This window comes from Pezoporus occidentalis, unplaced genomic scaffold (assembly GCF_034315485.1).
Source record: "Pezoporus occidentalis ecotype Australia unplaced genomic scaffold, CSIRO_AGI_Poc_V1 ctg118, whole genome shotgun sequence".
Taxonomy (NCBI): domain Eukaryota; kingdom Metazoa; phylum Chordata; class Aves; order Psittaciformes; family Psittacidae; genus Pezoporus; species Pezoporus occidentalis.
The window spans coordinates 643,655-668,572 of record NW_026912972.1 but is presented as its reverse complement, the minus strand read 5'-3'; the positions used below and the strand labels follow the sequence as shown (position 1 = coordinate 668,572).

General features: G+C 51.0%; 2 protein-coding genes across 11 annotated transcripts in view; one reads left to right on the top strand and one right to left on the bottom strand.

Annotated features, from left to right (window-relative positions):
• The window catches only part of AGAP1 (ArfGAP with GTPase domain, ankyrin repeat and PH domain 1), a 320,146-nt gene extending 318,497 nt beyond the window's left edge, over positions 1 to 1,649 (top strand). For all 10 annotated transcript variants that reach the window (XM_062642581.1, XM_062642573.1, XM_062642604.1 and 7 more), the window contains one exon: positions 295 to 1,649. In XM_062642581.1, coding sequence (XP_062498565.1) covers positions 295 to 498 — 204 coding nt within the window. In that variant the 3' untranslated portion in view covers positions 499 to 1,649. The remainder of the gene's footprint in view (positions 1 to 294) is intronic.
• A 17,528-nt stretch (positions 1,650 to 19,177) lies between these two features.
• GBX2 (gastrulation brain homeobox 2) lies at positions 19,178 to 21,765 on the bottom strand. Its single transcript, XM_062641908.1, has 2 exons — positions 21,103 to 21,765; positions 19,178 to 20,721 (listed from the first exon to the last, which is right to left on the bottom strand). The coding sequence occupies exons 1-2, from the start codon at positions 21,611 to 21,613 to the stop codon at positions 20,198 to 20,200; spliced, it is 1,035 nt and encodes a 344-aa protein (XP_062497892.1). The 5' UTR covers positions 21,614 to 21,765; the 3' UTR covers positions 19,178 to 20,197.
• Between the last annotated feature and the right edge of the window lie 3,153 nt (positions 21,766 to 24,918).

Below are 24,918 nucleotides of genomic sequence, written 5' to 3'. Positions count from 1 at the left end.
TTGGGATGAGCTCTTAGGCAGAAGCTCTTCCCTGTGAGGGTGCTGAGGCGCTGGCACAGGGTGCCCAGAGAAGCTGTGGCTGCCCCATCCCTGGCAGTGTTCAAGGCCAGGTTGGACACAGGGGCTTGGAGCACCCTGCTCTAGTGGAAGGTGTCCCTGCCTGTGGCAGAGGGCTGGAACTGGGTGAGCTTTAAGGTCCCTTCCAGCACAAACCGTTCTATGATTCTGTTTGTCCTGAATCCACTCCTCTATTTTAATGCTGTCTTGGCAACACCGCCTCTCTTCTTTCTGTAGTATGGCGTCGACGTGATGGCACGCGATGCCCATGGAAACACAGCGTTGGCCTATGCCCGGCAGGCCTCCAGCCAGGAGTGCATTGATGTTCTCCTCCAGTACGGGTGCCCTGACGAGCGCTTCGTCCTCATGGCCACTCCAAACTTGTCCAGGAAGAACAATAACCGGAACAACAGCAGCGGAAGGATGCCCACCATCATCTGAGGAGGAGCTCACTCGTGTATTCGCTGACCTGAATTACATCCGCAGCCTCATATTCCTCCATCCCCATCACAGCTCTGCTCTGTGAGTCTGGTAACTCTCCTTTCCCCTTTTCCCTTTGGTACATCCCTGTCCCATCCGGAAACAGTGAGGGGATGAGAAGGAGCAAAAGGGGCTGCAGAGAAAGCAGTTGTTTCAGTGGCAGCTCTCCAACGATGGAAACAAGCAGGCGAGTGCATGGGGGTTGAGCAGGACATGCTGCGCGTGGCACCGGGACCATGGGAGAGCGGTCGTCCCCGGGGGGGGACCAGGCTCCCCAAGCGTGGAGGGAAGGGGCGGAGGGAGAGGCGAGCGAGAGAAGGAAGGAGAGATGGTGACTTTCTGTAACTGACAGTTAAGCACATCAGTACATTTCACCTCTACCAAACGCAACGCCTGGATTTCATTCTCTTCTCTGAAGAGCTTGACGGCATAAATCAGAAGCAAGCACAGAGTTTGTCAGGTTTGAAGCTCCTATGATGGTATGTGTCAAATCAGTTGTAGCTAATCTGTCCGGGGAGAATACTGGCTTCATTACACTTGTATAGTTGAGTTCTTCCAGCATTACCGCTGTTTAATAGAACATGATTAGTCATCACGGAGAAAAAAGCATATTAGCTGAGGAGGTAGTTACATGGCACGCTTCGGTGATTGCTTGGATGTGATTGCAATATTCTTAGAAGCATCATATTATCTCAGACATGTTCTTTCAAGCCCTTGGAGCCCTCCTTTCTAAATTCACTGTCATAATTTAGTATCTGTTTAATTTTTCAGTCCAAAGAGAGGAAATGAGTTGCTGAGTGTTATTTGACTGCAGTCTCCTCGGTGTAAAAACAAAATGGAAAAAATAAATAAGAGTAAGTCTGAAACACAGAAAGGAATAATGAACACTGCTAAGGAAAAGCATTTCAAGTACGTTTAGTGAAATTAATAAACGCATTAAAGGCTAATATTTTTTCAGGCAGCAGACATAGGTTCTGTCATTTTGCCAAGGTAAATGTGTTGAGTTTTTGGTCACTCCTGTGATGCATTGCCTAACTTATACAGATTTTTGTATTGTGTCTCTAGATGATATGTATGTAAAATCTATTTGAATAAAAAACAAATAATATGCATTGATTATTTTTTTGTTGTTGTACAGAAAATGACATCTCTGTTAATTTATAAACTGTAATGGATGTGAGCTAAATAATGTGCAACTAGTTAGGGTCTGTGCATCGCAGATCATTGTACGTTGACAATATTCCCAGCAGTGAACTCTTGTTTCCATCGCCAGCCTTTGAGGAGGGTATCAGAAGGAGATGCTGGTGGTTTTGGCAAGAAAATACAAGGTGTGTGAGACCTTTCAGAAAGGAAAAAGAGGCTGTTCCTCAGCGCTGTAAATGTGTTTTACTCCCAGAGTCACAAAGCTTTCACAAGCCAAGACAAAAAGCCCAAGCCCGGCTGTGGGACGATCAGATTTGATTAAGCTCAGAATTGATAGCCTTCACCGCGGCAGGCAGGGCATGGCTGCACTTGACTCCCAACTTGGCTGCTTGCTGGAAGAAAAACGGCTTGTGAAAGTAGCCTGGACAGTTCACTTGAATTCCAAGTTTTAATATTTGAGTTGATGGTTTTGGTATTCCCAGGAAGATCCCAGCTTCTCCCGTGTCCAGCCAAGTAGGATTCTGGCATGCGGAAGCATGGGGTTTGGCAGGCAGAAAAGTGATTTCTTTTTAAGTGGCATATGGCAGTGTGAAGATGGGGGAAGGGTCTATCACAGGGAAAGTTGAAAACTCAACTGAATTCAGTGGCAAAGGAGCAATTATGTGAAGGCAGTGAGGTGCACACAGCATAGTAATTTGCAAATCTACCTGCTCATATTTATTTCCCAAGCCTTCAGTGGTTCTCTTCCTTGGGGCTCTGGATTCCATTTAGCATACGAATGGGAGGAGCGTAGCAATTGCTAAATAAACTGGATGTGGACAAAATGTGGAGAAAAAAAAAGCATCATCTGGTTATCTTATGGGGAAAAAAAAATAGAAAATTAGGGATTTGATGTAAAATCATCAAGTTATGGAAGAAAAGTGAGCCTCAAAGTGGAAGCATGAGGGCATTGACCAGCTTTTCCTCTTTGGTGGTGTTCTCGTGTTGTACGTTGTTTCCATATACACCTTTGACTGCTGGGGAGGGGGAAATCTTTCTTCAGCCCCCATAGGCTGGCTGCAGCAGAGTAAGGCTCCAGCTGATTCTCTTCATAGTGGGATAAGTATAATTGTGTTTTAAACCGAGGAAGGGTGTCTAATGCAGCTTCTCCATCATTCCAATGCAGCTCCCTGATCTTTGGTACTTAGGGGTAGTCCTTAGTTACAGGACAGCCCATGTAACATGCAGCTACCTGAAGGGGATGCTGTGAAGCCTGCTGTGTCTTGGTGCTCGTGAGCTTTACACCCCTATGTGGGGAGCACAGTGGGGATTCAGGAATCACAGCTCATGGTCCCCGAGGTGCTATAGCTGCCTGCTGTTCCCCTGGGAGCATTAAGGGCATTTGTATCCAAACCCCAAGTCCAGTGTTTCAAACACATTGCAGGCAGATTTGCTGCCATTAAGTTCTCGATGCACATTCTGTTTCAGAGCTGGGTTTGTTCCTAATTGAAAATATGTTCTGTACCTAATGCAGTGCTCTCCTTGGGCCACGTTCCTCTTGTAAAGCAGAGAGTGATGGTTGAGGAACGAGGGCAGCCAGGCTGTCATGCAGATTGCAAGTAGAATTATATGCTCCTTTCATGAAAGATTTTCTGAAGGCAAACACAGCATATTTTTAGGAGACTGAATTCCACTGTATTATAGGAGAAATTAATGCACCCAGGCCAGCCAGCTAATCACCTCTTACTTTAATCAATCAGTAACACAGTTGCTTTCAGCCTAAATATAGTTTTCCTGTGGAGGTGTAAGCATTGGCAGTAACTATGTTGGAGCAGCATAGGCTATGTGATGGCTTGCCCAAATGTGTTAGGGATCTATGGGGAGGATACCCAGTCATGACCCCTTTGAAAGACCAGAGCTGACCCAGCACCATCTCTCCAACACACTACAGCTGGTGATGCTCCAGCCCTGGGGGAACAGACCGAGGGTCTGTGCTTCATGGCTGCTGGCTACAGCGTCCCCTGTTCAAATGGGTTTGGTTGGATGGCTGGGAGAAGCTGCGGCACCTTCTGATGGTGGGATGGACCACCAGCATACTCTCCGTCCCCTTTTTATATGGTAAAGGAGGAGAAACACCTTCCCACCACAGCTGAGAGCAAGGATGGAGGAGGTTTCCATGGCTGAGGTCCGGAAGATGTCTTGGCTTTGTGAGCCAAGGTCTCTGGGCTCCATGTGCTATTCAGGGGATGCGTTTGCACTTTGCAAAGAGTATTCTTGAAGCCATCTGGGTGTGGAAACAGGGAATATAAAGTGACACCTCGAGAACCGGCAAGAATCATTCCCCTTGCTTTCACTCTGTTAACCTATCCCTTTTCTGTTCTTCGTCTCATGTTTCGCTCTCATTGCTCTTAGGGAACCCGCTTGCCAGGCTGTTTAGGCCCTTTGAGCATGTTATGAGGAAATTAAAACCAAATCGAGATCCAGTCAGTAAGAAATCCCAGCAGAAACATATTAGCTAAAGCTGTTCTCTCCAGAAATGGAGTCTGTGGCTGTGGTTTTCATTGCATCCCCCATTTAACCCTTTGCATCCTCCCAGATACCATTAAATTCCCCTTCCTCTGCACTTTATCCAGCCAACTAAAAGACTAGGAGCAAGCCAGCTTTTGCTAGTAACATCAGCACTTTCCTGTCGTTTGTTTTAAGCTAATTGCTTTTGAACAGTGGAGATCAGGTTGGATGTGTCAGATCCAGCATCTGAACTTTGATATTGCCAGATTTGAGGAGGGTTTACTTCTCCTTGCTATTTATGAGGAGTAAGATCTAACCTTGGGAATATTCAGGGTCCTGCCAGTGCAGATATATGGCCAAGGGCTTTGGTTACCAGATTTCCGATACAGGAGGCATCAGAAAAGCTCTTTTTGGAGTACCTTAGTATATTTTGAGCTAGGCAATGCTCAGAAAGCCAGCTGAGCTCCTTGAAGGTAGAGAGGATTTTTAAGCATCTGGGCCCAGTGCATAATAACGGTGTGAACATGACTATTGTTTGATTTGCTGTCTTTTCTCCATTCCTTTAAGTTATGTGTGTTAGGGCAAAAAGAAGCTTTAGCTGCACTTGGAGATTTCCCCTGGCCAGAGGAAGCTGAGTGGTGTAGGGAGAGGAATAGTGGTGAGAATGCAGGTACGGGCTTAGACACTGTAATGTAGTGTATAATTAGGTTATCTGAGGTTTGAATAGCTTCATGGTTTATATTTGTATGGAGATAAGTAAAAAATGAAGTAATTTGTAGTTTCTAGTAGAAAGTAGTACTAGTGGAGAGAAGCACAGATTTCACAAGGGCGTCCCAAAGGAGCCCTTTCCAAATGTCTCGGGGAGCCACGTTTGCACCTTAGCAAGGAACAAATGGTAGTTGTTGCTGGAGGGACCAGCAGCCTGGCCAGGTAGGAGACATTGCCCGCCAGTATCTCATCGTCTGGCATCTTTGTGTCCCCTCTAGTGGCTGCTCCAGCAGTTTGTATGTGGGGTCTCTGGCTGTTAGCCTCTGGTCCTCAGCCCAACACCTTCTTCCATTCTTGGTGATTTGTGGGTGAAATGTATTGTGTAGAAAACCATTTTGGGATGGTCTTGTGTTTCTGCGTAGCAGAAGAAAACCTCGCTCCAGATTGAAGTTCTTTTTGAGGTAGATAGACTCTAAATTAACCCAAATGAAAAGGTTTTGCAATGAAAAACTTCTTAAGTTCTAGAGCTACAAAAAAGTCAGTTTGAGTGGTTTTATTAGAAAATCATCTCCTGTTTGAAAGAAATGTAGAGGTAATAGAGCAAAATACCCAAAGCTGTAGGTAGGTAGCTTGGTTGTATTAGGATATTCTAGGTTTGGTTTTGTTGCTTAGCATGGGCCAGTTTTTAAAGTACATGTTGGGTGATCTCATCCCAAGACAGTTAACTGAATCTGTCTCATGTTTTTAAGGGGAGGTTCGAAGGGTTTTGGCCATGATCTTCAGGAGCTGTGAATAGTTCCTGTGTTAAGAGGAGGATTGCATGATCTCTGAAAACAAAAGGTTGGTTTTGGGAGGGTAGGGGGGGAGTTTAGAGCCATCAGAAACCCCACATCACTGAGCATGCTTCTGGTCATCTTGACCACTGTGTTTCATTTCAGGGTGCCAGCAATAGTGTGTGAATTGACTCCCATTGTTTACTACCGGTCCCTGAATGTTTGGGGGGGGGGGGGAATGTTGCTTGTGGGCAGATAAAATAATGTCTTTGTGCATTTCAGCATTGTAGCCTCTTCATGTCTCTATGTCTGCCTGTCTCCCAAATCACTGTGGCATACTCAAGCGGTAGCGGTCAGTTCTGGTGGCAGGCAGAGCTTCAGCTTTCTCTTGGCCGTGAGCGTTCTGGATGCGTGTTTCGCTTCCAGCACTCAGGATTGACTGTTCTGCAGTGCTTCAGAGCCAGTAACTTTTGCCTGTGTGTTATGTACAAAATGTGAAGGGGGGGTGGGTGGGGATGCTTACAGAGGTCTCATGGCATGCGTTTGGGATGACCATGTTGCTTGTTGGCAGTGAATGCACCATCAGGTCTTTTGTGTGTGCCCCATTTCCCAGAGCCAATTGGTGGGGTTTTTGTTTCTGAGAACTGAACTAGCTGAAAACGCTTCCCTGGTCCTCTTGAATGACAAGGTACAGGCGGTAAAACCCCTCCAAGCGGACAGCTTGGTGGTGTCTGACCTGAGCTGAAGGTCTCAAGCAGGACCATGGAAAGGGGGTTGGTGCTGAAGGTGGGTTGTTACTTGGCAACTAGTTCCTGAATCTGGGATTGAGTTGAGTTGAATTGGTGGATGAAGTGAAGTCTGGTTTGAGTCCTAAGGTAAAGGCAGTGGTGTATCACATGGAGGGCACTAACAACATGTGCTTTGCATTCAGTGTGCATATGTGTGCATATGTATGTGCTGCATCCTGCTGTGAGCAAGCGTGGAAAGTGCACACTTACACATGAATCAAAACCAATGGCTAGAGCCAGGCTTTTAGTTAGATCTTTCTAAACAAACCCAAGTTTCCCAGCTAAAGACCTGCCATTCCCAAGAGCACAGAAGGCAGGCGCAGGATAGGGGACCCCTGTGAGAGGGATGGAGAGATGCAGGAATACGAGGTACAGGCTCACTGGGATGCTTGTGAGCCATCAGGCAGTCAGGGCTCATACAGAGACCTGCATGAAGCAGGTAGTCCAGGAAAACTTGACCATATCTATTGTTGCTTTTGGTTTATAGTCCTCATCAGGGGAAATGAACGGGAGGGGTGGTGTGCAAGTCTGGCAGGGCAAGAAGGATGTTTGCTGGAGCTGGGCAAAGTACAGTAGGAAACTGTGCCTGTGGCAAAAGAACCCGTTTGGAATGCTGTTGGAAACCCCTCCAGGTGTTCCTTCCAGTGTATCCGAGATTCAGCTGGATTCTCCATTGAGTCTGCGCAGCTCATTTTGCCAATCCATGGGGAAAATAGGACGTACCCGTCCTCTGAAAGCACAGCCCTTTGCTCCATGGAAATGCCAAGCTTCCAGGAGACTGCATGCCTTCAGTGCAGCCCTCTCTTCCTATTCCAGTGTCAAGAGCATCTTTCACTTGTGCAGTGGGTGCACAAACTGACGAGGTAATGGGAGCTGAGGGTCTTTTAGAACACCAGGGGCTTGTTTTGTGTAACTGTTGCCTTTGGACTGTGGTTTGGGATTGCCAGGGGCCTGATCCTGCAGCTCCTGCTGCCTTAAGCCTCTCAACTTCAGCAGGGTTTGAGTGTATGTTTTGAGTTGGGCCCCTGGTTTCAGCAGAGTTGTAATTTGAGGTTCTATCTCGCCAGCACCTTTATTATAGGTTGTGCCGTTGGCACCACTTGGGAAGCAGATGCATGCACTGGTTTCTTTTCCTTTCTTCCTCAATACCCTGTGACTGCCTGCAAAGGCCAGATTTTAGGTTCAGCTGCATTTAGCCCCCAAGTCTTTCAGTTGTTCTGCTTTGTGATGTTTGTCTTTCTGGTTGGGATGGGGAGAAAGGGAGCCCAGGTGAGTAGGGACACCTCTGCTTGGGATAGAGGCACAAGATACCTAGTACATGGCAGGCTTTCTAGTGAGTTTTTGAGTTTGTTTGGGGTTTTCTGTTCCTGTAAATAGTAATGTACAAACGATGACCAGAGAGTGTGGAAATGATTAAAAATAAGAAAAAAAACAAGAAGTCTTTTGTTGTTGGTTTTTATATTACCTCATTCAGCAAGTTTGTTTTACAATGACTCAACAATGCTTTATTTATATTGTTTGTACTGTAATTAAACTGATTGACAAACATTTCACTTTGCTTGTTGTTTCATATGGGTTTGGTTTGATTCAGTATGCCAGTTTGTATTCTGTTCCCCTTTCCTCCCTCTCTCCGCATTGGGGTTTTTGTGTCAGCTGTACAGTATTCTAAATAATTAAAAAATAATAATAATAATTAAAAAAAAAAACGGAAAAAAAGCTGTAAAGTAACTGCAGAGAGAGGCTGCTCTATTGTATAGGTCTCTTTCTAATAAAGACAAGAAAACTTGTTCGTCACAGCTTGCTTCTTTGCTCGAGTCTTCATTGCCGTGTTATTGAGAGACACCTGCCCTGGCCCCACTTCCTTCTCTGGTTAACGATGAGATACTGTCACTCTTTGCCAGTAATAAAGATGAAGTATTATCTGAGAGCTGGGATGTCAGAAGAGCTGGTAATGGTGCAAATTGATAAATTAAAAAGCAATAAGTCAACGGGGCTGTAATGGTGTATATCTAAGAGTTCCGAAAGTGCTGATGAACTGAATGACAGATCTCCCAGCAAAGAAAATATGCGAGCTTTCATTAAAAACAGCTATTCTCCCTGAGGAAGAGAGAGTAGTAAATGTTGCACCTCAGCTTTAAGAGTCTCTGGAGGAGATCCAAGGAATTAGGCCACTAACGGTTACATCTGTATCTGCTAAATTGGTTGAAATGATCATTTAAAATAAGAATAATAAAACATCTCTAAGGTCATGGTATGGTCTGGTCTAATCACTTCTTTGAAGGGAAATCATGGCTCTCTATTAGGCTGCTCTGAACAAGTCGTTTAAAGCCCTGAACAATGGGCACCTGATTGACACATTTATTTACCTTGTTAAAGGTCTTGGCCTGAGTACACCATGAGAAGGAATCAGGAAGCTTAAGTAGGCCCAAGGAGAAGGCAAAATACTGCCTTAATGCGGGAAGTTGGGAGATGGGATGGAGAGGGAAGCAAGGAGTGATGGGTGGTAAGCAGGCACATGCTGGAAGGGTCCCTGCCGGGACCAGTGTGTCTCAATGGGTTGGTGATAACACTATCAGTGGCTGCAGGAAAGCTGCATAATGTTAAAGGGAGCTGTGTGGTGCCAAGGTGGATACATAGAGAACAACTAAACCTGCATTAAGGGGGGAGGAAAGGGAAATGACCTAAATACATGCTCTGAGGTGAAGAAATGCAAGATTTAAAGATCCACAATGGAGCGAGACAGCCAGTGCTATAGTTTGGCCATCAATGCTTGTCCCACCTTATCAAAGACACAGAGAAATCAGGGATGGTCAGAAAGTAGTAGAACTATGAAGAAAAGGTGAGGAATTTCCCTCAAAAACAAGACACAACGAGGGGGATCTGATAACCATAGACAAGCAGGGGAGAAGCAGCAGATTGGAGAGGGCTCTTTTCCTGGTCTTGCAAGCAGCACAGTGCATGGGCTGTTATTAAAGGGCAGCGTAGTCAAGACTGATGCCAAGACACATGGGATGTCCGATGCATCACGGGACCAGAGACCTCACTGCAGCAGGGTTTTGCTCAAGAGAAGACCTGGAAAGGTGAGTTTGTATCTTCATGGGCTGAGCGGGGCTGCCCACACAATGGGATTGGGGGTTTTGGGGGGTTTATCCTTTACATTTCCTTGTGCCTTGGTGTAAATCTGTTCATTCTTCATGGTGCCCATCCCATCAGGCCTCCCACCAGCAGGGAGCCATCGGTTCTGTCCTGTCTGAGGAGGATTAGTTTGTGGCATCGGGAAGGGTTTCTGTGTCCTTTGCTGCTCCTCAGTTCTCCAAGTGCTCCAGGGAGGCTGTAGCATCATTGTGGGGGTGAAAACCTACAGGATTGCTTGTGGGTGTTATATCTTGTTCATCTGGGGGCTCTACAGCACTGTTCTGTCACGCAGTGACTGTACACCTTTGTTGTCGCGAGGTTCTTGCACCGTGTTTAACCCCATCCACCCAACACCAAAGTAGGAGGTGGGTACTTTGTGTTCTCCCATTCTGGATTTTAAATAGGAACTTGGAATATGGGAGAACTTGTTTTGGACTCCCCCTGGGTGTAAAGCTATGGGGAACCATCCGTCCCTTCCCTCCTTTGCTCTCTCAAAGGGGTGCGGGGTTTGATTTTGTGATGGGCATGGGTCCTCTCCCTGACAACCCTCCTGAGATCTGGCTTCTCCTGGAAGGTCCTGGTGCCAGGGATGGTGGAGCACATCTTTCATCCCCACATTTCTCACTTACCCCAAGTCCACCCCTCTGTACCCCTGAAACACTCATCTGGTGGCATTCACAGGAGCCTAAGGAGAAAAGGCAGTATCCTACTGCAAAGGAACAGGGGTCAGGAAAAGTTTTCGAAGGAAAGCTGTGGATTCCCATCAAGGGAGTGGGGGGGGGAAAAAAAACAACTTTTTTTCTTTTTTTCCTTTTTTTTTTTTAAATTATTAAAAAGCAATTCCTGTGCAGACCAGTCTCATTCTGTCATAAGGCCTTGCATAAGGGTGCATTTCCACCCTTGTCTGCAAAGGATTAGCCTTGATGGATGCTGGGAGCACCAGCTTAGGAAACCTCCAGAGCCCAGAAGACGCTTCCTCCATAGGTGCTGCCTGCTTATAGCCCTCATCCAGAATATTTCCTCATCAAATTTACTGTTCCTTACTTGTTCATTAACACCCTATGAAAAGCCCAGCAGAAGCCCAGGCTGGGGGGCAGCATGTCTGCATAAAACTCTTCTGAACTCATCCTTTTACCGCTTTTACTCTGTTCCTGCGGTGGATATGGAGCAGGGAAAGCAGGCCATGTGTTTTGTCCCTGGTAGGGCATTCCGCGTAGCATCCCACCTGAGCGATGCCCCAAACCATCGGGGAACCATGGAATCATGTACATTGGAAAAGACGTTTTAAGATCTTAAGTCCAACCATAGAGCACTGCCTGCGAGAGGGGAGCATGGCTGGTTCCTCCTGGTGAAACCGCCAAATGTGCAGTAGGGAACCACAGGCTGACGCCAGGCAGTCGTTTATCTCACCTCATGTTCAGTAAAACCCTTAATTGGCCAATAAATGCAGCCACAACAACCACGCTCCACACGCAGCACCACTGCCAGCAATTAGCACGGATGTATTTGCATTCTGCCCCCGCTGATCTCCACCCCCCGACTTCCAGAGCTGGTTGGTTTTAAGCCAGGGAGACTCCCTGTGACTGCCAATGAGGGAATGGGAAGACCTAAAGCAGAGGAAGGAAAAAGGTGATGCTGTGCCATGGGGCAGGAGGGATGCAGAGTGGCAAAACCACGCAGCAGGACTTTCCTGTTGCTCGAGGGATTAATGCTGGGCTCCTAGGGAACATAGCACACCTGGGGTGTTCGCTCAAGCCTCTGAAGAAATGGCTCAGCATTGGTGCTGCCAACACCGAGTACTGCTTGTTGTTCAGGTGTAGAGCATCTCCTCATCATCTTCTGTGGTAGAAAATGATCATTTAGTGTCATTTTGGTGCAGGCATTTTGGAGGATTAGCAGGCACCAAAGGCCAGGTCTTTCCATCTAATGAAGCAAGGGCTGGGATACCAAGCGGTCTTGGGCTGCCAAGGCCAGAGGGAAAGATGAGGTAGAGAGAAAAGCAAATGCCTGATACCCACTGGCAGCTGCCAAGATTGCGAGTCTGCAGCTGGATGGAGCAAGGGGGTCCCTGAATGCCAAAACACCTCATCCTGCAATGCTGGCAGCAACAATGGGCACACATCTTGAAACCCTACCTCTGCCTTGGGCCCTACAGGAGATGCTGCACCTCCTTTGCAGGCAAGAAGGAGCCACTGGGAGCCTTTGGCTTCTATGCTGGATGAAGATGCCCATCAGCATCTTGGTGCAGGTCCCCAAGTGCTGTGCGGGTGCAGGAGGGAAGAGCTGGGAGCCAGAGAGAGGTGTCAGAGCTGCACGTTGCTGTGGGAAAGGGAGGGGAAGCAGCCCCCACCCCAGTCCCGTGTCTACACTTCCCAATAAGCTCTTTGGGGGCATTCTGGACTGGAATGGTGGTGACTGAAGCAGAACAGGGCAATCCCCCCACGAGCATCGGGGCTCACCAAAGGCTGCCAGAAATCACCCCGGATAGAAAAGCATCCCCAGTTGCTGCTGAAGAACATGGATTTGGGTACCCCCTTCCTTCCCTCCTCCTCTTCCCCACTAGAGATGCAGCATCTACGGCTCCCGCTCTGCAGATCCAACTGGTAATGGCCGGGCTGATTGACTGCAGATTTCCCTGTAACTGAGCTTAATTAGCAAGCTAATCAGGTCTGGAGATGGTTCCAATTTATTTAGTGGCTGATGGCTGCCACTAATCGGCCTGGCCGGTTAATACTGGCAGCACTGAGGTTTGTGCCAGGTGAACAAATACATCAGGATTTCACCCTTTCCAGCGCTCGGAGCTGGCAGTATTTGCCCAGTGAGTGCCTGAGCTCGGATGCAGGCAGGGTGGTACCCGCAGCATCCCCTCCCTGTGGGGTGAGGGCTGGTACAAGCACCATGCCCAGCTCAGACCGGCTCTGGCTCACCTGCAGGATGATGCCTGCAGGCAGGAAAAGGGGAGTGTCCTGCCCTTCGCATGCTGCAGAGTCACAGAGCACCCAAAATAGTCCTTATGGCTGGGACAAGGTGTCCAAAGTCAGTGTCGTCCATGGGTCATCTCTTTTGAAGCCTCTTGTAAATTGCCCTTCTCAGTTCCCTCTGGCTGCACAAATGTGACAGGAAAGAGAAGTTTATTTTGCTTTAAATAAAAAAAAAAAATAAAAAAGGGGAAAATTTTCTGGATTTTTCTTCTCTCCTGGGATTACCGGGAAAGTGGCATTGGTGTTCCCTGGGTTTGCTGGAACATCCCTGGGCTGATGCTGGATGTCTCTTGAGCACAGCATTGGTGCTGTGGCAGAGCCTGCCTCTATCCCAAATGTTGGGGAGCCAGGGAAGCAGGGCTTGATAATTAAAGCATGGTGAAATGTCCCTTCCCTTGGCTCCAGAAGTGCTGCCATTCTCTGGATGTGGGATGGGGACACGCATCTGGGTGGCACCAAGCAAAGGAACGAGAGGAATGGAATTTCCACACGTTCATTCCCTGCCATAAAGAGGAACCAAAGGGAAGGGGATGCAGCATGAAAAGGGAGAGATGGCAAAACAGCTGGAGAAGGCACCTATGGCAAAACCCCACACTCAGCTAAAGCATCTCTTCCCCTAAAGCATCCATCCCTGAACTGAAGACCCTGTGGCCTGGAGATACCCACCTCCCTCTCCATCCCAAACCTTGATACCTGGCTCTGATCTTTAATGGTCCTCCTCATTTTAAGGGAAAAAAAAAAAAAAAAAAGGAAAAAAGAGGGGGAAAAAAAGACAAGAAAAGCCTTGCTTCTAATTTGAGCCTGTCTGGCTCTCGCTGCCGTCACCGCTGTTCACGCTGCCACCCTCCGGGTGATTCAAGGGCCCTTTAGTGGCAGGATTTGCTCCCTGTGCAGGCACTCAGGGACAATGATCTCCTCCCTCTGATAAGCCAGAAGGTGTCAGAGCACCGAGGGGCTGCAGACCCCCTCCAGACCGTGGTGAAGAGGGTTGACAATAGCAGTGTGGAATAGCCCGCATGGAGCATCCTTCTCCGCATCCCACCCTGGGGGTTTCAGGTGATGGAGCTGGTCCGCGTCAGGCAGGGAGATGGGGACTCATGAACAGGATGAAGCCAGGAAGCTCCAATGCAGGCGGTGCTCGTGGCACTGGGAGAGCAGAGGCAGGCGGGCGGGTTTCATGGCTGTGGCTCTGAAAGCTCTTGCTGGAGAGGGCTATTAGAGGGAGTAATTGGGATCACCTTACTTTACAAATGTTACTTTGCAGAATGAGGCAGGAAGACAGATCGATCTCAACTATTATTCATTAAGGAAAGTCCTTTATAAATCCCAAATTAACAATTTCTCTTAGAGAGAGACTTCCCATTACCCTTCTTTCGCGGGAACTTATTGCTGCTTTGGAAATGGAGAAATATAAAAATAATTGGGGAGGGGAAGAAATAGCAGTTGTGGGCTTAGGAGCCAGGCATCTGCTTAAGAAAATACAGATGTGTGTCTTAAAAATGACCATTACCCTAATTCAGAAAGGCAATGTTTTTGATAGATGCCATTAGACCACGGCCATAATGACATTCATAAAAGCCCGAGTGGCTTCTTAGCAATGAGCAGGCTATTTGTAAATGTTCAGTGCTCGGTGGCATATCTACAGGTTGTGAGGTTTGCAGAAGGTCTCCGCTATCATCCATCCTGCCCGTGTGAAGAGATGAATGTGGTTAGGGGGAGAAAGCTGCTGTGGCTGGTGCCAGTTGGACAGGGCTACTCTTTGCACTTGTCCTTGTGCAGTGTTTTGATTCTTTGGGATATGTTGCTGTATAGTGGGGGGGGGGGGGCTCTTGGGGTTTGGGAGAGGAAGGGAGAAAGAACATCAGCCCAAATCCTCTTGATGTTTTGGGTGAAAAACACTAAGAAGAAGATGTTGGGGTTTGGGTTTTAAAAGCTTGCAGAGTCTTGGGTGCCAGTCCAGGGCCTTGAAAAGTGGCAAGAGGGTGACCTGGCAAATTTAATGCAGGGTTTTGAGGTGGGCTGTGTATATGTGTATATTTCAGAGGGTACGTTACCCCTAGCTGCTAAATTTGGGATAATGGGACATGCCCTGAGCCTGCTTTGGGGATACCTGCGAGAGGGCTTTCGGTGAAGAGATGGTGCCGTAGCCCAAATGAATCATCTGGTTCACATTGAATCAAGGTTGCCAGTAAAGAAAAAGCAATCACTTAGTTTGTATAACTGTGCCCATGGCTTTTGGCTGTTCTAGGAATACCAGCAAGGGGCTTTTAGGGCCATAGTCATGTTTTCCCACATCCTTTCTGAGTTCAGATGCTTTTGCTGCAAGAACAGACCTCTTGAACAGGACTGCAAGCAGAAGGAAGGCAGTCATGATTTCTATTTACACTTGGGCAGATGTAGCTTTTGTCACCCCGGAGAGTATCAGGATATGTTACCTTCAGTAAATAAATAAATCACTGCTAATGCCCCTTTTGGGGAGGCCATTTCTGGGGTATTGGTACCCTCTAGAGTAGCTCGGGGATGTGAGGAGGGAAGAGCTGCAGGCACTTGGCAGCACATCCTCCCCCTGTGAGCTCCAGCTCCTCACTGCTGCTAACATGCTCCTAGAAAATTATAAATGGGAGTCCTCAGTTTGTCTTTTGCTCTGTTAATTAATAGGATTCGAGCATTAAAAGTGCTCCCTCGGAGTCAGCGATAGGCCCTTTGCCACTCATCCAGGCCCCTTGCCACTCATTCCGTCATCCTGGCAGGTCAGTGTAAACACCCTATGTTTTACTGCCATTCCCACATTATTCCCCTGCCTTGTAATGATCTTCCCAGGGGATGGCAGGGGATTAATTCCAGGTGCCCGTTCCTCTGCAGATGGTGCCATGCCCCAGCACTGAGCAATGCAGAGCATCCCCTGCCACATGAGAACACCACCGATCCGAGGTCTCTTTACCCGCTGAGGAGAGCATGAAGCTGGGTCCACGCTGCTCTTCCTCCACTCCTTTTGTAAGTGAAAGGGAGGAAGGACTGGCTCTGTCAGGATCCACTCTGGCACGCTCAGCACCACGGCAAGGGGATGAGGCTGTTTATTCCCAGGGGTTTTCTCCCTCCTTTGGTGGTTTGTAGGAGGACCATGAGCCTGCATGCTCCAAAGCAGGCAGCTTCGGGTTTGCCCGTACCAAAGTGAGGGAGAATTGTTTTGCTTGTAGCTAAAATACCCTTTCTGCAAGATGCACCTATATGACTTAATCTCCCCCCGGGGCTGGGCAATCAGTGCACCTGCAAGACAGGGAAAACACTGCGTTCTCCTTCGGGGCCGAGATGCTGGGAGCTAAAGCAGAGATTTAAAACCCACGTGGCTCCAAAAACCCACAGTAAATAGCCTCCATCCATCCTTCCTCCATCAGGCCTGCTGGGAAGGCAGCCTTCCGCTTCTCCCCTTCCCAGGCTGAACCCTGGGGAAAGTTGGGCGAGTAAGTTTTCGGAGCTGGAGGGAGGGCGGCACAGATCGATTGGCGAGTTTAATAGGATCAGGTCAGTGTAATCCTGTTTTAGCCATTGTAATTCAGGCAGCCAAGGAGACCTCAAACTATAGGGGAAGGGGCTTTTAAAACCTCAGCGGTCCTGCCACAAAGCCAGAGGCTGGGGCTGGGACAAAAGCGGGAGAGAGGATGAAGTGGCTTGAAATAAATAGATTAAGGCTCTCTATGGGCCAGGCATAGCAGGAGGGAGAAAAGAGCAAGCAAGGGGCGGGCAAGCATCCCGCGGTGGCGGGAGGAGGGGGACGGGAAGGGACCTCGCACCCATGGGGGATGCAGGGTGGCTTGGCAGAGCATCAGCATCCCCTCCTGCCCTGGGGCAGCCAGTTGCTGCACAGGGTGGGTTTCTGCCTGGGTTGGGGGCTGGAGTTTCTCCACCACCAGCACCACCGTGTGTGTTTCCGAAGGGTTGGGATAGGCAATCAATTTTTATGATGTAATTTATAATTCATACAGGTTGTCTTCGTACATATGGTGTTGCTTTTCTGTGTCAGGGTGCCGGGTGCTTTATGACAGTGACGGTGGGAATTTGCATTGGCGGCCGCTTACCGGCCTCATCGCTCTCCTCTTCGCCGATGAAGATTGATATGGCCCTGTGGAAGCATGTGCAGGGATGGGGAAGTGATCCTGCAGGACAGAGAGCCCCAAGGGGTGCATGTCTATTGCAGGGGGGTAATGTGCACCCGTTGGGAAATGGGGAAGATGCCCAGCCCTTGGGTAGGGGCTATTCCCAGCAGGGGGACAGATTCCCTCAGTCCTGTCTCCAGATACTAGGGGTGGCCCCACTCAAGGGGGTGCTTGGAAGGGAGAGCCCCTCTTTCACAGAAGGTAACCCCGACGGAGGGGTTATTTGTGCCCTCCACCCAGGCACAAAGGAGTCCTTGTCGGTGCATGCCTCGGGGCAACAGGGGCAGATAAAAGGCACTAAAGTGAGCCTGCCCAGTCCCAGCTGAAATCATTAAACCAATTAAATCAATACAAATAAAAACAAGGCAGAAGCTGCTCCGTCCCTTCTTAGGAAGTAGGAGTCGTCCCTCATCCCCTGCTCTGGCATGCACTGACTTCATCTGGTCTCTGTGGCAGCCCCGGCATGCGGTGAGTTTGCTGGGTCGCTGCAGTGAGGGGGTAAGGCATTGGGGGGATGTATTTAAAACCATGATGTCTTATTTAAGAGGGAGGCAGCAAGCTCCTTGCTTGGCCTGAGAGGGGTTGTCCCCTCCGGGCACATCCCAGCGCTGCTGAGCAGAAGTGCCTTAAAGGTTATATATGTGTATATATAAAATATCTCTATAAATGTCTATGTTATATGTGTATATATAAAGGGGTTTTCCTAAGGCAGGCTGGAGGCGAGGAGCGGGCAGCTTCCCTTCCTCTCCCACTTTGGGCTGCCGCAAAGCGGGCCGGCATTTCTGCTGCGCTCCCTGAGCAGTGCAATTATTTGATCTGCAGATGTAAGAGGAATTTATTGTAACAACAAATATAGTGATGTCAAAACCCAACCTTGGATTAAAGCCGGCAGCCAAAGGGGAAGTGTATTAATTTCAAACAGCATCAGAGGCCAGTGCCTATTAGGACGAGCTATTCTTCAGACCCCCCCATCAGGATTAATCATTGGGAGTTAATTTGAAGCTCAGACAAGTTGCTGTTAATTTAGTGCAGGGAGGACGGGATGGAATAAAAAGCTGAGGTGCTGGCCGGGCCTCCTGGGTCTCATTAATCAGCGAGCTGAGACGGCCTGGCTTGATTACAATTTGCAAAAAAATTCATTAGAGCCCGGGCGATTGACAATTTTTCTCTCTGCCTCTGATCTGACTCATTAGGCAGCCAAATGAAAGCCATGATGATGGTGATGATGACAGCTATCAACCCCCTCGCTTGTTTATCTCCTTCTCCTCCGGCCCCCCGGCCCGGGGGCTCCCCCCTTCCAGCCCCAAAGCCCCGTTCCTGTGCACGGGGGGGGTGGGGATTGCAATGGGGGACCCCAGCTCGCGGAGCAAATAACTTTCCCGTGCCTAGGGCAGATGTAGAGGGAGGGATGCCTCGCGGTGGGGTTGGATGGGGGGACACGGGGGTGAGGAGCAGCTGCTCCTCCCTAAAATACGACACCCCACATAGCCCAGTGGGGGGGTACAGCCGGGCTGCCGCCTGCCCGAGCCGGTTCCGGGGTAGTTGCGCTTCCCACGAGCATCCCGTTTACACCAAAAGCAAAGCCAAATACGTTAAAATACTTAATAATCACGAAAGGAAAGCGAGATCCGAAGAGGAGCAGCACTGGGAAAACCCGTCAGGAAAGGACTGCGGCGGGGGGGTCGGGTGGCATCAAGCGTGTCCCGGCTCCCCGCTCGCTCCCGAGCAGAAACGAATCCGAAAATTATCTTTATTATTATCATTATTATTAATAACATCTTTTTAAACGAACCAAAGGAGCAGGGTTTGGTTTCGGGGGAGCGGCTAGTGGGAGAGGGGACCCCCCCCCCCATCAGCTCCAACCCCCCGGAGCCGCCTCCAGCCCCTCCGAACCCGGCCCCGCAAAATAATAGTGATAATAATAACGATAATAATACTAATAAATAGATGATGAAGCGCAAGGGCTGTAACTGATGTGACCACCGCCGAACCTCGGTGTACCCGCCGCAGCGTGCCCCGCGAGCCTCACCCTTACCTCGGGAGCGAATCGCTCCCTTGGTTGCCCCCATCCCTCTAGTTTAATTTCAGGGCTCTTCCCCGCACCCCGTTTTCCTCGGAAATTAATGCTTTTGCATCCCAAATAGCCGCCGCCGCCGCCAAGGAACGGTTTCACCGGCACTGGATGTGTAAAACGGGCGAGAAAACGGGATTAAAAGGATGCAAAGGGGGGAAACGGGGGGACACAAGCGGGACTCCCCCATCACCGCTCCCGGGCCGCAGCGTCCCGACCCCGTTAAAGGGGGGGGCGGGTGACCGTGGGGCAACACCAGCGGCTGCACCCTCAAAACATGGAGATAGGGGATGCCGGGGGGGGGGGAATATGGGGAGTGCTCCTGCCTCCTCCCCATTTATTTGCACAAAAAGCTTTTTTCCCCCTGTTTTCATACACGCCCCCAGAAGAAAAGGAAACTTTTTTCCCCATTTCTCCCCTCCCCGACAATAAATGTGGCTTCTCTATAATAAGGCGAGAGGAGCATCGGTCCGCTCTGGCAGCGCAGGAGGGGGAAAGAAAATCAGCTCCACGGCAGCTCCTGGACAGAACAACCGGGGGATGGAGGGCTTCTTTTTTGTCTCTTTTGTTTCTTTGTCGGTTTTTATTCACAAGACTTAGTTTGCTTTTAAATTTCATAACTTATAAGGAAATAAGCTACATTGAAATAAATTAAACACAATAGAGAAGATCGTGCTATTTTTCTCCCACTCCCCCCGCCCTCCCCTCTTTCTCTCTCTTGTTAAACATGGCTTAGTAGAATAGGCAAACCAAATCGACAGAAAGCCAGGCAAAAAATAGATTTAAAAACCCGTCCCCCAGTGCCTGCCACTGAGCCCTCGGCCATCAAATCAAACAATAAAAAAAGGCATGAAATGAAACTCTTGGTTCTCTTTCGGTTTTGTTCTCTCGTCTTTGTTTGTTTTGGGTTATCTTTACCTTTCTCCCCCGGTAAGAAACAGAACCCCCAAAGAGTGGCTAAAGGCAGGTTTCGCTGGGGATATCGCTGCCGATGAGGAGGGGGGGAGCACGCTGCTGGATCCGGCGCCGACACCGCGTCTGTGGTCCCCATCGCGGCCAAGACAGCAACGGGGCAGCGTGCTAATAAATATGTGTGTGTCTCTTCCCAGGGTTTGATATTCCTGCTCCGGACCAATGCAGCTCCCAAGCCTCTGCCTTCTCAGACTCTGCTTGACTCTGTAAGTTTGGCTTTAAAGTTCGGTCGTGGTGGGGATTTGCGGCGCGGTCGCGTGGGATTTCGTCTCGTTGGTTGTCGGTTGCTTTAGGGGTTGTGTTTGTGGTTATTTTTCTGCTGCTGCTTTTTGTCTTATTTTTCTTTCTTTTTTTCTTTCTTTTTTTTTCGGGTGGGTTGTTTTGAAACCCCGATTTTTGGAAAGTTTTCCCTCAAAAACTTGTGACTCTGAAGCAGCGCAGGGAGAGATCAGGGTCGGGCTTGCTCCAGCTGCTGATGCTGACTCCTGATCGCAAACCTACTGACGTGCACCGGGATGGGGACCACGATCTTAGGGTTTCGGGAGGGCTCCCCTGTCTTGGAGTTGGCGTTGCCCGCCTTGACCCTTTTCCATTTAGCCCGTCTGTTCTGGAACCAGATTTTCACCTGCACCTCGCTGAGTTTGAGGGCGTGAGCGATCTGGGACCTCTCCGTCAGGGACAAGTACTTTTTGCAGTGAAACTCCTTCTCCAGCTCCAGCAGCTGCTCGCTGGTGAAGGCTGTCCGCCTCCGCCGGTTTTTGCCCGTGGATGTGGTGTTGGTGGAATTGGGGGGGTTTTGGGGGTTTTCCTCCAGCGCGTTGCCAGAGTCCTCTTCCTTGTGAGCCGCCTGGCCGGGGATGTTGTCGTCCGAGCTATAGTCTAGATCGCTGTCCATGGAGAAACTTTCCTCCTTGCCTTTCGCATCCTCTTCTGCTTTGGGGTCCTCCTTCCCCTGGCCCCGGAGAGCCCCGGCTGAAAGCGAAGCAGAGGCCTTTCGTTAGTATTCAGTACCCTCTGTCCCATGGCCACCGTGCCCCCCGGGCCACAGGTCCAGCAATCGCCCTAAAATTTTTCACTTTGCGTTTCTTTTTTTGCGGCTTTCGGATGGATTTATTTGATTTCTGTTATTTCAAGCGGCGGGGACTTGAAACCTCCCTCCTCCCCCTCCTCGGCCTTGCGGCCAGCGGACCCCCGCCACCAGTCCTGCTTCCCCTCAAGGGTGTCCCCCGTCTCTGGAGCTGCCCCATGCCACGACCCCCTCCCAGCCAGCCCCGCCGGGGGATGCTGCGCGGAGAGGACGGCGAGACCCCGATCCCCCCCCCTCTTGCCCCGCCGGTGCCGGCGCTCACTCACCGAGGGAGGCCTGGACGGCGTCGGCGGCGGGGAATGGCAGGAGGGCTCCGTCCTTCCCCAGGAAGGCTTTGCCATCGTCGCCGCCGCCGTCCGGGGGGATCCCCTCGGCTTTATCGAAGTTCCCCTGGGGTGCGAACTTCCTGGCCGCCTCTTGGTGCTGGGGGGAGGCGGGGAAGGTGCCGGGCAGCGTGGCCATGAGGGTGGAGGTGAGGGCCATGCCCTGGGCCAGGCTGGAGCAGAAACCCGTGGGCAGGCTGGGGAGCTGGTGGTGGTGGGGATGCGCGGGGGGCAGCGCCGGCTGGAGTGCGCCCTGCGGTAGCGCCGGGGGCGGCGGGGGGGGCGGCGGCAGCACCACGGGCCGGTAGGGCATGAACATGGGGTAGCCGGTGTAGACGAAGTGGCCGGGGGCGGGCGGCGGGGGGCTGCCGATGAGCGAGTCGATGCTGAAGGCCGTGCTGCTTCCCAGCGGGCGCTGCATCATCATCAGCGAGGGCTGGAAAGCCGCGCTCATGCCGGAGCGGCGGCGGGAGCGACCTCCTTCCTCCTCCTCCTCCTCCTCCTGCCGCCGCCGCCGCTGCTGCTGCTCCTCCTCGGGGCCGCGCTCACGCGTGGGGCAGCGCCCGGGCAGCGCCGGGGCGGAGCGGGGCCGCCGCCCGCCGCCGCCGCCCGCACATCGGGGCTGGCCCCCGCCCGCCGCCGCGTGCGCCCCCGCGGAGCCCGCCCGCCGCCGCCGCCACCGCGCCGCTCTGCCCGCCCGCGCTCCCCTGCGCCCATTCACATTTTGCCCGGCTGGGAACCCTGCCCGCCCCACGTGGCCGCCGCCGCCGCCTGCCATTGGGCGGGAGGGCGGAGAGGCGGGGCGTAAGGAGGCGGACACGCCCCTAGCACCTCCTCTGTTCACACCCCCCTCCCCACGGCGCAGCAGCATCACGGCCGCTGGACGGGGCGGTCCACGCGTGAGCGGCCGCGGGCACACCGGGAGCCCGCGGTGCCGTCGGGGCCGCAGTGGGGTCCCCCCTGCTCCCCCGGGGCGTGTGACATTCATGCCCATCGGACACACCAATTTGATGCCTCCAAAAGCATTGAAAACCCCCTTTTTATTTTATTTTTGACAAAACCCCCTATTTTATTCACGCTTTTCTCTCCCTTCCCCCCCCCCATTTTTTTTTTCCCCTTTAAAAGCCCCCAAATAGGCTCCATGTGGTTCTGGGTAAAGTCAGCCCCTTGGCTTGGCTTTGAAATTGCTTCTGCAATTATGTAAAAGAGCCATTCAGCAACACGGCGGAATTAAAAGCGATGGAGGGCTGCTCCCTTTTCTCCGGCGAGCCTCTCATGTTGGCCGGCTCAAAGCCTTTTCCAACACGATGTCTTTGGAGAGGACAAAAGCTGGGACAAAAAAAAAGGGGGAGGTGGGGGGGGAAGGAAAAAAATAAAAGCCCCTAAACTTGTAAATTGAACGTCAAGGGAACTTTACACCATTTCAAAGGCCATAAATAATGATAAAGGGACCAGGCGAAGAGGCAAACCCAGGCAATTAATGGAGGTTCCCAAGCAAAGATCAAGTGGTTTGGAAAATAAAATTAAATGCAAAAAGAGAGAGGAGAAGGGGGGGGGGAGAAGAGGGGGTTTGGAGCTGGCTGGAGGTGGGATCCCTCCTGCCTTTGGGAAGTTGAAGCCTTCCCGGGACAATGGTGCTGACTGTGCCTCTGGGCTTAGTTTGGAAGGCTTTGGGGCACAAACCGCGACTCCAAGTGGTTTCTGGCTGAGGGGGGTATCCCCCTGAAGCAAGGGGCAGCGGCAGATCCTGCTCCTGCCTGGTTGGGAAGGTCCTAATGGCCCAGTGCTCGTTTCTGGTTAATTGATGCTCATGTTTTTCCAGAGTAGGATGGCAGATGTAAGGCTGGGGGGCTGCATATCCCATGAGGAAGGTGACACCTCCCAGCAGCTAAGGATAGGGACAGCCACACTCTGTCCCCCAAATCCCACCCTCCATGCCCCGCAAACCCCATGGGGCACATGGGGACAAGGCAAGGGGTGAGGGTGGTCCCTCCAGCATTGGCTGCATGGCCCAAGGAACACCCCCTTTCAAAGCAGCAGAGGCTTTACCCACCCAAAACGTGCCAGCTGGGTTTTGTCTCGGCGGGGGGGAGGTTTATCACAACCTCCCACCCAGCCCTCATCAAGTCCCATTTGCAGCCCCCCCCCCCCCCCGCTCCCCAAACCCATTCCCACCACTGAAGCCTGGTGGTGTCCCCAAAAAGGGGAACTGCCCCCCACCCCCCTACCCCTGGATATCTGGGTCAGTTTATCCATTTCCAGCCAACATCTGAAACCGTTCTTTTCTTGGCAGAAACGATTAGTGAGGGGGTTATTGCTTTTGGCCCTCGGTGCAGTTTCACCAGCCGGTCCTGCATCTGAGTCCCCGTTCCTGGCTTAACGCAGCTTTTGGGGGTACCAAACCCACTGGTCACCCAAGGACTGGATTTAGGGATTTTCCCCTCCCCAACACTGCGTTTCTGCTGGAGAAACGCTTTTTCCTGGCGATGTGGCAGAGACAGGGTTGGCGTCCACGGATGCAGCTGCTGCTGGGGATGTGTGTGCACACACACACTTTTGGGGCCCATCTCTGACTTCAAGGGACTGGGAAAAGTTTACTTATACAGCTCATTTCCATATGTCCCGGCTCCGTCTCGCGGAGGCCACCATATGTGCAGTGATGCAGTGCTCGGGATTTCTCCCAGCACTGCACTGGCAAGACTTCGCTCTCCCCTGTAGATGCTTCATAGCCACACGTGTGGTTGTTTCTATCTGATATTTATTCCCTTCCACCCCTTCCCTGTGATCCAGCAGCAGGCATCCTCCGATCACAGCTCCTCTTCTGCCTCCCACCATGGTGGATGGAGGCGAGCTAAACCCTCCAGCCCCCCAGATCAGCAGCATCCCCACTCCTTCCAAATCCAACCGGAGCAGGCTGGAAATCCTTGCCGAGAAGCAAAGCTTTCGTTTCAATAGAAAAGCGAGGAGGGGGAAACAAAAATCATCTCTTCAGGAAACTGCCTTTAGTTGCGGGAAGGGGAGATAATTAGGCATGGTAATGTGGCAGGGCATGGAAATGTGTACCAACACCCAGCTCCTGCAGCTGTTTTTATTGTCGGCCCTCTTCAAAATTTGCCCACAAACAAGTGCCTTTGCAAGACGGGAGCATTATTGCAGGCGAGAATGGGCTTTTTGTTCGGCACATAATTAGCTGATTTTTCTCCCGGAGAAAAACGTCGGCGATCTCCTGATTGTCGCGGCGTGATTGTGCCTGGGAAGTGTAACAGGCGGGAGGGAGGTGAAGGGCAAACAGGGGAGCCCCCCCTCGTGCCCCACGGAGGGACCCCTGCCGCGGCTGGGACATGGGAAGAGCCTTTCCCAGCAGGTCTAACTCTGATTATATGGTAGAAATCAGCACTTTGGAGGGTCATGCTTGGTTGGGAGGTGGGGGAAGTCCCCTGGCTGGGCCGCACATGGGTGCAGACCTGGTTCTGCATGGGCGCAGCTTGAAACATGGTACCAAATGCTGCTTGGGGAGGCTCATGCATCACCAAATAAGGGCTGCTGAAGAGCAGGTGGCTCCTGGCGGATTCCTCCCCAAAATAACCTTCCCAGAAAAGGAGCATCAGATACGTGAATTAGGCAGGTTTTGGTGGGGATGTGCTAGAGAGACTGTCCCCCAGATCCGTGTAGGGAGGGAGATACAGCTCTTTGAAGGGAAGAGAAACAGGGGAGCCAGGAAGCAAGAGAAAAACCTGGAGGTTCTTGAGCCAGGTGCAA